Genomic DNA, 13,032 nt, shown 5'->3' on the forward strand with positions numbered 1-13,032 from the left:
AGCTAAGGAAGAGAAGTAATACAACTTATTACACCAAACATTCATTAAAATTGAAATTCATGAAAAATGAAATAATTTGATAAATAGGTTATCTTATAAGCAATCTGAGCCGAACATGTAGAGATAGGTTGCTCAATGTGTCCCATTGAATAGAAGGGTACCTTGGGTTGACCTCCTTGGCACATAGAGAACATGTAGGCAGGCATTCCATCTGATATGAGTGTTGAGCTTTAGCACAAGAGCAAGTGCTTGGGACCTGATTTCTAGAGCAAACAGAACCCTTTTATTGTATATACTGCTTTATACTCATGCAGCCGACATTGGGTCTGTCATCACTCGTGGGTAGTATTTTGTAAATATCTTGTTTTGTGTTTCTTTGTGTATATTGAGATTGAATGTATTTATTTGCGTGAATGTGTAGTGTGACGCCGATGGAGGAATGTTTGTTATCTCATTGACACTACACTAGGTTAATTGTATAATATGGGTGAAGGATGAATATTGAGTTCTCCACTACCCTGAGTAAACTGTTGTTTTATTGAATATAGTACTGATAGTATTGTGTTTTATATTGAGAGTAATGTATTTATTGCCGTAAATGGAGTGCCATTGGATTAATATTGAGTACTCCATCACACACACACAAAATAATGGCAATAATATATTCTTTAAAATATAAAATATTTATAATCGAATGATGAAAGTACATTAAGAAAGAAAAGCAGCAATAAAAAGAAGATAAATTGAAATTAGGAAAAGAAAACGAACAGTGAAGAAAAGGAGATTCAGGTCATTTTTAAAAACTGATATGCCAAGGTCCTGAAACAAGCCAGTGAGGAAGCAAGAACATCCTTCCTAGGGAAGCTAATTCCATAACTGGGCCTCAGAAATTCTGTAGGATAAGGCTAAAGTTTCAGAAGAACGTTGAAGTCTTGGGATACGATTGGTGCGTTTGGATAAGGAATGTGGGGAAATCATTGAATACGTTTATTTGATTTAATTTTTATTTTATTCCAAATGACTCATTGATAATCAAGAATTGATCAAGGGCCTGAAAAAGTAGTAAGTTATAAGAATTACAAACATTTACAGTAATGCAATTAATAAATTTAATGGTATAATTAGCTTTGTTGATTTTTAATCTTTAAGTTATAATTAAAATGAATTCCAGGATAAAGTCACTTTGTTCAATGTTAAACATAAATAGAATTGGAGTAATAAAAATTAACTTAAGTAAAAAAAAAATTTAAAAAAAAATGCTGCACTGTATTGATAATATATAAATAGTTTTTCATACAAAATACGAATATTTTTAATTTAGACTATGAAATTTTTTATCACTGGTTGTAATGACATATTAAAAGAGTCGAGTCTTTATATAAAACACTGTTTTCTTTAGAAAACCTCTGACATTTTTGCTTTTTATTGGATTAAAAAAAATCATAATGAAGGTTCTGTCTTTTATTTTTAGCGTTGTAAGTTCAGGGAGTAATTTACTGAGAGAAATTAGAAATTAAAAATATACTTTTGAGCACAATGTTAGGTGGTAGCATTCCAAAGAATGCAAGATTGCCTGTCATACTGATGACCAATATATGCAGTTTTAGGATATTTTTTATACAATTTTATTATTTTTAAACAGAATACAGTTTTGTTTAAGTCTAACACTATTAATATTATTTAAATAAATTGCAGTTCACCAATTCCAGCCTGGGTTGAACAGCGTGACGCATTCAGCTGGTCTAGCTCTCCATGTGGAGAAATATTTCACGATCACCAAAACAATAACCATCACACTACCTCTGTGATCTTTCACATGGTGTTTGACGTATTGTATCTCTTTTTTACACAAAACTATTCAATAAATTATTGAAAAAGTGTCCCTGCTACAAAACAAAAATGGTAAGTTGTTGTATTTTGGTTGATTTCTTGGATGTTTAGAATTTTGTTTCATTTTAACAGTTTTCAGGTTAAAAACAAACTTATTTAGCATTAGTGTTGATTATTTTTGTTTTGTTTATTAGGGAAAGAAGAAGTTTATTGACAAGAAGAACGCTATAACTTTTCAACTTGTACACAGGAGTCAGAAGGATCCTTTGATAGTTGATGAAGCCGTTCCGCAGAATGTACTCAAGCCCTGTGTTGTGCGCATTCCCCACTTTTTATTATATATTAAATATATGACTTATTTGTTAATTGTCAATTTTCAGGAAACCACGAAAGCAGAAATGCTCAAGTATGGAATTTACAGAGATGACGGTTACAACTATTTGCAGCATTTGAAGGAGGTCGGGACCGGGGATGTCGAACTGGTGAAGAGCGAATATGTTAAAAAGGAAAGAGTAAATAAAGTGAGTGGAGGTTTTTATTGTAAAGTTTTTAAGTCAAATGTGGCATATGAAAGGTAATTCCTTGTAACTTAATTTTGTTAAGTGGTAAAAAAGTTTTGGTTTGATAGATGAGGATGAATTTAGTGCGGGTTGGAAACGTAGGGTGACTCTTGGCATATGGAATTTGAGCTGATTTGGGCTGTCGGGATAACTTTGTCGAAGTAAAGAAAAGGCATTGAAAAATGTTAGACAATTTTTTTTCTTTTTATAACAAGGGTTTGCAACAGCAGAGTTATATCAACCCTCGGGTTGCCAGTGGTTTTGAACAAAAGCCTATTTGTAAGTATACCGCGTTCGAATGCAGGGCCACTGGATTCGAACCTGGGACCTTTACTTTACAGTACCACCATTGCGGCCCCGACATCCCGAATTAGTCAATAGTAAATATATCAGGTAATACTTGTAAATAAGTTACCTTATAATGGACAGAGATTTTAATGTGGGCAGTGTGCATGAGATAAGTGAGGAGAGGAAAAGGGTGCTTTAGTTTCAGGGTATTTCCTGACGTAGCGCAAGCCTTCAATCGAGTCTGGCACCTAGGGCTTCTTTCCAAGTTAAAGGCCCTTCTCCCCTCAACGTATTACGTGACCCAAAAATCCTACCTCTCAAATAGGTATTACCAAGTCAGACAAGGTGCAGATTTTTCATCTTTCTTCCTTGTCAGGGCTGGAGTAATGCAAGGAAGCATCCTATGTCCTCACCTATATACTATATACACTGCCGATATCCCTCTAAATCTTAACACATTCCTTCCTACATTCGCAGATGACACACTTATCCTTTCCTCGCATCAAAACCTAGACATAGCTGTCTCCAACAAGCCCATCTAATGGCATCCATCAATGGACCGAAAGATAGAGGATAAAAATTAATCAAAAGAAATGCACAACCTTTACCCTCCGCCATACAACACTTCCAACACAACTTTAACAACCTATGCAACTATAGTTAAATATCTAGGCATGTTTCTCAACAAAATGGACATAGACCCCCCACACCAAACTGAAAAGAAAGGAACTTAACAAACGATATAAACTTCTCATATATATATGTACTAGACAAACGATGAAAACTTTCACTAACGTCAAATTGTTATTATACAAGACAGTACTCCAACCCATCTGGACCTATGGAATAGAACTGGTGCACAACCAAATGGTCCAATTCCAAAACAATAAAGTCATTGCAGTCAAAAATTTTCCGTAAAAACACCAATGCTCCATATTACATCTCGAACTTTACCCTACACACCGACCTACAAATTCTTTTGTCAAAGAACTCATCTTTATCTGATTGATTTTCCAGGGCTGATTGACTTGGGCTATATTTGGAAGAGAATGCCTGGCAGAATTAAATAAAATACTTAGGAATTAATCCTTTATATCTCACTTTAAATTAAAATAACTAAAATAACTAAATAATAATTAGGAAACTGTAGAGAAAATCACCTAGCATTAGAAACCACAAAATCTAAATCAACACTGAAAATAACAATTAATTAAGGTTTTTAGTTGAGATAAAAAAGTCAATGGCACGAGTGGGATTCGAACCCACGACCTTCGGCTAGATACGCCGCTGCTCTACCACTTGAGCTATCGTGACCTCGATCCACTCAAATTTGACTTTTTTATCTCAACTAAAAACCTTAATTAATTGTAATATATTAATTGGTCAAGCGGACCATGAAATTAGTGAATTTATAGAAAATAACTGAACAATCAACACCTGAAGTTGAGAAGGGTGTGGATTGTTTTTGACTAGCAAACTGCAAACTTCCAATTTCTTTTCAAAGTAAAATTATATTCAAATAAAATACAAAAATACTGTAAAAAATTAATCAAGCATGCTGGAGTTGGAATAAAGAAACTAATAATAAACATTTAATCCTAATTAAATTTGTTTAACTATTTTATAATAACACAGCAAATATGAAAGAAAGTGAATTAAAATTTCTTAATATCAACCCATACTTATGGAGTTATAGAATTTTGTATAAAGTTTGTATCGAGGTGAATTGACAGGACCAATAGTGTAAAATTAAGGCCAGCTTTTTCTAATTATTTTGAGCCAACCCTTAATTTACTTGGAGATTGGGTCAAAATTGTAGGTGCGGCTGAAGGAATGCACCGGCTAACAGTGTCTGTCACTGGATGTGGATAGCACCAGGCCTTTTGGGCATATTGACCCCTAGTTAGGATCCCATTGAATTTGTCAATTTTTCTTCCCTCCATTTGTGTTTGCTCCTCTTATTTCAGGAGCCTTTTTTGTCCTTTTTCATTTTTCTCTCCTAGATTTTTTTCCATAAAATAAATATGGCGATTAACTATTATTTTAGGTTCCTATCCCTTTATTTCATCCCAGTCATTGGTCCCTTGTTCTAGAGTAAATGTTGAACCCACCCTGTCTGAGTATCTATGAAGCCTTTAGTTCCAACTGCTTCAAAAAGTAAAAAAAAAAAAAAATTATCACCCAATCTCCATTGAGTTTTGGGAATCTTGTTTTTGGTGTATTCTTTTTTTCCTTAAGATTGTCCATAAAATGATTTATACAATCACTTAATATGTATACATTTTATATATGTTTGGTAATAATAAATCAATTATTTTTTCAGCCTCGTATTAATTTACCTTCTTCTGTGTTTGGTTCAACTGTCGAAGAAAAAGTTGGTCTACTCAACAAAGCTGCGCCAAAAGGTTGTAATGAAACAACATAAAAAATCACATAAACTGATAACAGTATGGTGTTTTCAGGTCTTGAGGTTGGGTACAGCGATGATCTTCTTGAAGTGTACGCCAATCTTGAGGATGATCACCTCATCGACGAAGAATCTGAAATCGAAGATAATTTTATGGAGATTGCCGGAGAGGTCATGTAAGTGTGGATAAATATGTTAAATGTTGCGTTTGTTTGATTTTATTTTTGTCCGACAGCCCGGAAGGAGAAGAAAAAGATGGCGTTGATTATGATGAATTTGGAGAAGACGACGAGTTCTCTGACGAAGAACTGAGAGACAACCTCCTCGACCTGGAAGAGACTAAAACAAGATTCACTGAATATTCAATGACGAGTTCTGTGATGCGTAGGAACGAACAGCTTACTATGTTGGATGACAGATTTGAAGAAGTAAATTTGTTATTACATAAAAACAATTAGTCAGTATTTTTATTATTGTTACCTATTATTTTAGATGTTTTCTCAATACGATGATAATGAAATAGGCGCTTTGGACACTGAAGATATTGAAGGTGAAATGGATCCACAAACCACTTTAATGGACCAATTGGATAATGAAGAAGGTGTCAAAAATGATTCAGAAGTGGTAATTATCAATAATGACAAGTCAAAAAATAATAATTACAATATTTTAAAAATTATTTTAGATTAAATTTGATACTAGCAAATATAACTATGTTTGTGATGAATCTTCTGGGAATGAAAGCGATTGCAGTCTTATTGAACTGAAAGAAAAAGAGAAGTGGGACTGTGAATCGATTCTTTCAACTTATTCCAACATATACAATCATCCGAAACTAATTGGTGCTCCTCCTTCTGTAAGTGGAAATTGTTGAAACGTTGAAAAACGTTCTTTTACTGTTTATACTTTTGCAGAATAAAATTAAAATCAATCCGAAAACTGGGATCCCCATCACAACCACCCGGCTGACGGCAAGCGCATTGGCCGACCACAACGGCAAAGCCAAAAGTACAGCTACTGGGCCGGGATCGCTGGTTTCTATTGTTTCGACTTTATCGATACGGCCGAAGGATGAGACACGACATGAAAAAACATCAAGAAAAAAGGCGTTTAAAGTGTACAAAAAAGTATGAAATAATTTAAATTTATATAATATTTCAGCAATTTAATTTTTTTTTAATTTTATTTTAGGAAAGAAGGATAGAAAGAAAACTAAATACAGAAGCGTTTAAAGAAGAAAAGAAGAGAATGGAAAAAATCATGGCAAACAACAAAACAAAGCATATGATCCCAATCTAAAGTGTTTGGTTCATATTTGTAAATTTTTCATCTTATAATTTGTTTTGTTATCAATTTAATTTTTACTGTACAAGTAATATTGTAATTTTTGTTTTTAAGAAATATAGAATATTGTTTTGATTTATTTTTTCTTTTTTTTTTTACTTCCTGCAGGCACTTGGAGTGATTCAAGATGATCGTGGCTTGGTGTACCTTGGCTACGTGACCCAACCTTTCATTTCAATAAAAATTTACAATATTTAGATAGTAGGCACAATTTAAGAGGTCTATTATATTATTTTTTACAAATTCGTTAATACTTTGTACTTTATACTTCGTTTACTTAATTTATATAGTAATTATACATTATATAGTTATTATATTAACTACTTTATATAGTATTAATGAAGTTGTAAAAATTGATATAATAGAGCTCTTAAATATATGCCTAATATTTAATTATTGTAGTTTGTATTGTAGTTGTTCTGCGTAAGTATTGTAGCTGTTATTTAAAGAGCACTTGCCTAAATTGACCAAATTTTTATTTATTTAAATATATGTATATATACGTATAGATCAAAGATCTTTTTAGAAAGAATATAAACTATGTGGTTATAAACAATTTAAGTAGTAGATAAACAAAATTTGTAAAATAACAAAACAACAAGCATTAACAATAATAAGAAACAATTAACTAAATTTATACATTTTATATAACAAATTAATTAAATTTTACATAATACAGCTATATAAATTTCAAAACAAGCTATAAAATTATTGTTATAAAAAATTATGTTTAAATATATTAAAATTTAGATGAAAAAAATCAATATTTGGACATATCTAATTTCATTATCTCATTATTCCATTTTTATTAATGAATAAAATATGCAATTTGTTTAACAAAAGGGTACACAAAACATAGTTGAAGGTCTGGTAGCATGTGAAGCATCGAAAGTGATACAGGAAGTGAGGTCAGTACAATTTAGTCGCCCATTGATTATTTTGTAAAAAAAAAAAGAAAAAAAGCCTTCTGTCAGCTAGTGATGGAAGATTATAAATAGAAAAAAACAGTTCTGAGGATGAAAGGAGAGGAAATCGAAAATGAAGAAATGTTCTGAATTTAAGGACCGCCTAAATTAAACAAAATACAATTTCAATTTAAATACATTGCACAGTTTCATCGAAGGGAGGGAACTAGATTGAGTTTGAGAAATTTGAAATTAAAAAATGTAAAACTGAACGTGGATAAGAGGGGCATCGATGGCAGCAACGGTTTAGGCGTTGACGTGGCACTCATCATTGTAAGGTTAAGGTCCCAGGTTCGAATCCATTCGTACCCGCCATACTGTTTTGTAATTCAAAATTGTTAGAATAAAAATTATCCCAAACAAATAAATAAAATAATTACAAAGTATATCTAAAATGTAGATTAGAAACTGATTAAACTTAAACAAAAGTTAAACACCAATGTGTAAAATAAAATTAATAGATAAACATAGATAACAAATAAATAGATATATTATCTATTAGTTTGGACTGGTTTAGTACGAGGTTATTGACACTGAACCGAGTACTTCCGGCGTGTGGGAAAAAGAAATGACCCTCCCCATCCACTAGGGGGTTCCAATGCGGAAAAACTCCAGTTGAATATATGTAAATAAGGGATGATTTCACCGGTAGCAAAGGATGAAAACTGTTCCCTTCAAGGCCGCATTGCCGATGTAGATGGCCTACTTTTTTCCAAAGGGACCACCACCCTACATTTTCAAAATTAATGTAACGGAAGTAATATGAATTATAATTATTTTAGTGCAATACAGCAGGAAAAAGAACTTTTCAAATATTGTGAATTATAATGCTTATTTTTCGATTTTATATGGCCATAAGGGTTTTATTACAGTTTGAACCGGCCCTGTTAATGCTTAAGCTTTAATCGTATATATTTTAACTGTTTCAATTATATATTATCCTGAAAGGTTTGTGGGATTTGAACAGACGGTAGGCAATAAACTCTGGTCCGAATAATCCAGGCGAAACGGTATGTAGCTTGTTGAGGTCAATGAGCAAACTATACGGTTGATATCCATCTTCAGGGGAGGTTTCAGTTAAAAAAAAAGTTTTCGCCATCCTTGAGGACTTACGTAATTAGCTGATGCACCGGCGGCCAGGAAGAAACTTTTATTAACTTAACTAGCAACGAAAGAAAGTTGCACTTTGTTCAAAAACCGCTTTGATCTACAAGGAAGAAGAAATAAGAAACCTTAAAGTCAGGTAATATTATCAGACTATAGTGAAATTTCGTGTTCTTTTGAGAAGAAAACTTGCTATAATATGCATAAAAAAAATAATAAAAAAATAAATTGCCCATAATAGAAGGAATTCATTAAGAAAATTCTAAACTATTGACCGAAAAATAATTCGTACACCTCACCAATCAGGTCGTAATGTTGAGGATTTCGACGAAAAAGGAGGTCCTTTTCACAATTTTTGGTGTCAGCTGCACAAATTTTTGCACGAGAATAATAATCACAGAGCTTTATCCTTTTTTCCTTTTATTATTTAACTATTTTTCAGGGTACACATTTGTTTAAACTTAATAAATGATGTGTGGTGTTCAGTGACCGTTAGTCGATGATTATTCGGGGATAGTGAGATGCCGTCTGGTGTGACGTAGGTTTTAGAAAAACATTTTCTTTATCATGCACGTTTCGATCTTTATTGAGATCATCTTCAGGGCCTGGGATTTGTACATCATTTATACATCCACATCTTACATGTATTTGTCAAATTTAAACAATGTTTATAAATCCCAGGCCCTGAAGATGATCTCAATAAAGATCGAAACGTGGCATGATAAAGAAAATGTTTTTCTAAAACCTACCTCACACGAGACCGCATCTCACGATCTTCGAATAATTAATAAATGATGTTTTTTATGGAATAATAGTATTAGGAAAACTATGTTATATATATANATATAAATTTGTCGTTGAAAATTGTTGGGTCTTTAGGTTTTATTTGTAATATTAGAGAAACAAGGAACAAGAAACAAGCGTTTATTAGAAGGTAGTTGGAACGAAAACCTTCTTTGTGGAGGAAGTACTTTGTCGTTAATTGTCTTTAAAAATTGAGCCATTACAACGGGAAGAATAAAAGAGGAAAAAAGTTTTGTCTGATGTTAAGTACACGCTACATGGTGTTATTATACAATTGTAATATCATCGAATAACAAAATCCAAGACCTAGAAAACTTGGTTAGCTGAATCCTCAACGCAGGTGTTTTTTTTAATTCAAGAGCAATTCTGAATGAATTAATTTAACATTAAATGATCAGGGATCATCGTTGAAGTTTTACCTGCAGAACTTTAAGTTATACTTATGCGCTTAAGTCGAAGGTATTTAACGTTCGTTTGAAAGGGATTGTACTCTCCTGTCTGTCAGACCATTGTCAGGAAACTAACATTGCGCTTGCTGTCTATTATGGTAAATTAACCTAATCAAATTTAAAACAAACACGCATAAAAAAATTCTGTGCTTTTGAGAATATCGGATTATCCAGCTTTCTCGGCTAAGTCTGATAGGTTGTAAAATTGTAAAAGCAAACGATTCTGCGGATCTTCTGAAGGCCTTTTTGACTCCAATAAGGAAGAAAGTTTAAACAAAAACTGGCACTTTCCCTCTGCCGCAGAATGTCCCGATTATTTTTCGATAGAAACCTCAACACCAGACAAGTGAGTGTTACAGTGAGTTTTTTAAAACATTGAGTGAAATCGACGATGGTTTTTTTTTATTACTTATTGTTAAATAGCCAAACTTAAATACTTAAGCGGTGTCTCCTTTGAACTGCCAAAGAAGAAAATTACAATAATCTGGACCCAAAAATTAAAAGACTGATAAATTTCTTAAGTACATCCACAGTACATAATTATATGTCAAGCATGAGGAATTTTAAAGATGAAAATCAAAGGAATACAAATCTTTTGACAAAAATTTGAAAAAAATCCATATTCCATCCACCTTAGTGCATATATCTCCGGTAAAATAATCCAGGACAAAATTAACCAAAGATAAAAATTCTGCGCTCATACATGGAGAATTTTTTTTTCAAAATTTTATTTAAAAATAATAATATATTTCGCTAAAAAAATTAAAACAGGTAAATCTATCTATTTATCATTTCTGGTTTTTCTTCTGGCTGAGCTCCGTCTCACATTTAAGTGCTACATTTCCTCAGGCGTTATAAGATTAGTCACTAGGTAACCAGTCCACCAGACGTACTCGTTGTCGTCTCCCTTTTTCCGAGTGAATCACAGGTCTCCTAGACATTTAACGATTTTTTAAAAACTAATCCCTAAATTGTCATTTCATGGTGGTTTTCTTCACGGCCAACCGGCAACGTTCGATTGAAGCTAGAAAAACGCAGGTTTTTCCATTATTTCCTTATTTCACACACTCAACTGGAATATTAGTTTGAAGAAGCCAAGAGAAAATATTAACATTTAATTAGTTTTCTGTATATTATTATCTATTATTTACATTTTTATGCAAAGATGGATGAGAAGAAAAATTAATGTCATGAGCGGGACTCGAACCCACCGAAGGTCGTTCTATAAAATATATATATATATTTTAATTATTTACGAGGGTTCGCAACAGCAGAGGCCATATAAACCCTCAGGGTGCCGGTGTTTTTGAAAACAGCCCATTTGTAAGTATGTCGGGTTCGAATGCAGGGCCCAGGACCGCTGGATTCGAACCCGGGACCTTTATCTTACAGTGATGAGCGCCGTGTCAACGCCTAAACCGTTGCGGCCACCGACGCCCCGCATATGTTTATTGTTCGGCCTCGATGCTCTCCCGTTAAATTTATTGGGTTGACTTTTTGTTTGCCCGAGAGTAGAAACCTTTTCGTTGTTGGGCTTTTACGGAAATTACATATAACGAGAGTTCGCAACAGCGGGGGTCGTATAAACCCTTGGGTGTCGATGTTTTTTGAAAAAAAAAACAAAAAAAAAACCGTTTGTAAATATGTTGGATTTGAAAGCAGGTCCACTGGATTCGAACTTGAGTCTTTACTTTGTAGTAATGAGCGCTGAGTCAAAGCTTTAACTGTTTCGGGCACCGACGTCCCCACGTACTGCTGTTTTCTTCTATTTTTCGTAAAACCTATTAGCTATATTCCGCCACTCAAAATAAATTAATATGCCTGGCCTGTTGATACCAATCAACAGGCCTTCTAGTTTTTTTTGCTTTGCTGCAACAGGACTGTTTTAAGCTTAGACTTTCTTGACGAAGTTTTTAGCCTACTTCAATACTTGGATGATATCAAACAAATTACAAAAAAAAAAAATTTAGTTATGGTGAAGGGAACATGCAGTATTAGGTCCAAAACATGTGGTTGTAAATTTCATTAATTTCAGCAATCAACATATGTTACGAGGAAAACAGCTACTAACGAATCAATATATACTGTTATTGATCAAGATGAATTTCCAACCGAATTCTTAAATTCACTCGATTTATCTGCGCTGCCTCCACATATCATTAATCTGGACGTTGGTGTTCCTATCATTCTTCTTAGAAACACCCCATCTTTGCAATGGTACCAGCAGTCGAAAGATTATTACGTATTGTCATGAAAGCAACAATTTTCATTGGCAAATGTAAAGGAGAGAATGTGCAATACCACGTTTACCAATGATACCAACATATATGCCATTCCAATTCAAACGATTGCAATTTCCGATTAAACTGGCTCCTGCAATAACGATAAACAATTCACAAAGTCATTCTTTGCAATTATGTGGATTGAATTTGGAGAATCTATGTTTCCCTCATAGACAAATAAACGTTGCAGGCTCCCGTGTAGTAGTGATTGGTTTGTATATATGCCAAATAAACTGCTCAAAATTAACGAATTGCCAATTTTGTAGTATTTACTTTCCCTGGCATTTTTATTTTATTTTGATTGTAAATTGCGTTGAAATTTATTAGAAATTATTATTTTTTATTGGAGGAAAATTTAATTAAGGGATTTTGGACAATAACAAAATAAAAGGTTTTAATTTTGTAATTGTGTCTATTGGACACAATTTTTTTTAAAACAATTAATTCCGTGTATAATTTCTGTGTAAGCTAAAACCTATATGCACCTGTTAGGCATATTGTTATGCCAGTTGCCTCTAATTTCATACCGAATTTCACTCCATAGATGTTGCAATGCTGCACTCAATTGTTGGAGGTCAACTGGCTATGGATGATGATCGCAAAGCCTTCTCTGCAATGCATCCCACATGTGCTCAATGGGATAGATCAGGAGACAATGGGGGAATGGGCAAATTCTCAGGTTTTCTAAACATTGATGAACAACTCTGCCTCTAAGAGGTCTGGCATTGTCGTCCAGAAATCGAAAATCCCTGTCAATGAGATCCCTGGTTTGAGGGATGTATTCTTCAATAATTTCTTGGACATAACGAGGCGAGGTTGCCTTCAACAATATGGAGTTCAATTTGACCTCCAGTGTAAATCCCAGCCCATATCATTACACCGCCTTCTTCAAACTGCACTGAAAGAGCACGAACTGGGGCATTGGATCTCCGTTCCCTGTAGACCGCCTGCTATCACTGTACAGACAGAAACGCGACTCTTCAGTAAACATAACAATCC

The 13,032-nt window shown here is 33.5% G+C and overlaps 1 protein-coding gene across 1 annotated transcript; it reads left to right on the top strand.

Moving 5' to 3' along the window:
* The first annotated feature begins 1,778 nt into the window (after positions 1 to 1,778).
* On the top strand, positions 1,779 to 6,463 carry LOC106663948 (protein LTV1 homolog). Its single transcript, XM_014389208.2, has 10 exons — positions 1,779 to 1,902; positions 2,025 to 2,144; positions 2,211 to 2,351; positions 5,002 to 5,083; positions 5,141 to 5,261; positions 5,321 to 5,513; positions 5,578 to 5,709; positions 5,771 to 5,941; positions 6,000 to 6,212; positions 6,277 to 6,463. The coding sequence occupies exons 1-10, from the start codon at positions 1,900 to 1,902 to the stop codon at positions 6,382 to 6,384; spliced, it is 1,284 nt and encodes a 427-aa protein (XP_014244694.1). The 5' UTR covers positions 1,779 to 1,899; the 3' UTR covers positions 6,385 to 6,463.
* The last annotated feature ends 6,569 nt before the right edge of the window (positions 6,464 to 13,032 follow it).

Source organism: Cimex lectularius, unplaced genomic scaffold (assembly GCF_000648675.2).
Source record: "Cimex lectularius strain Harlan isolate CLEC.00 unplaced genomic scaffold, Clec_2.1 scaffold41, whole genome shotgun sequence".
In the NCBI taxonomy this organism is placed as follows: Eukaryota; Metazoa; Arthropoda; class Insecta; order Hemiptera; family Cimicidae; genus Cimex; species Cimex lectularius.

Bases quoted from the DNA above. Each gene is read 5' to 3' on its own strand.
- LOC106663948 (XM_014389208.2), top strand. The intron at 5,262-5,320 runs GTAAGTGTGGAT...TTTGTCCGACAG, and splicing joins GAGATTGCCGGAGAGGTCAT to CCCGGAAGGAGAAGAAAAAG. The intron at 5,514-5,577 runs GTAAATTTGTTA...CTATTATTTTAG, and splicing joins TGGATGACAGATTTGAAGAA to ATGTTTTCTCAATACGATGA.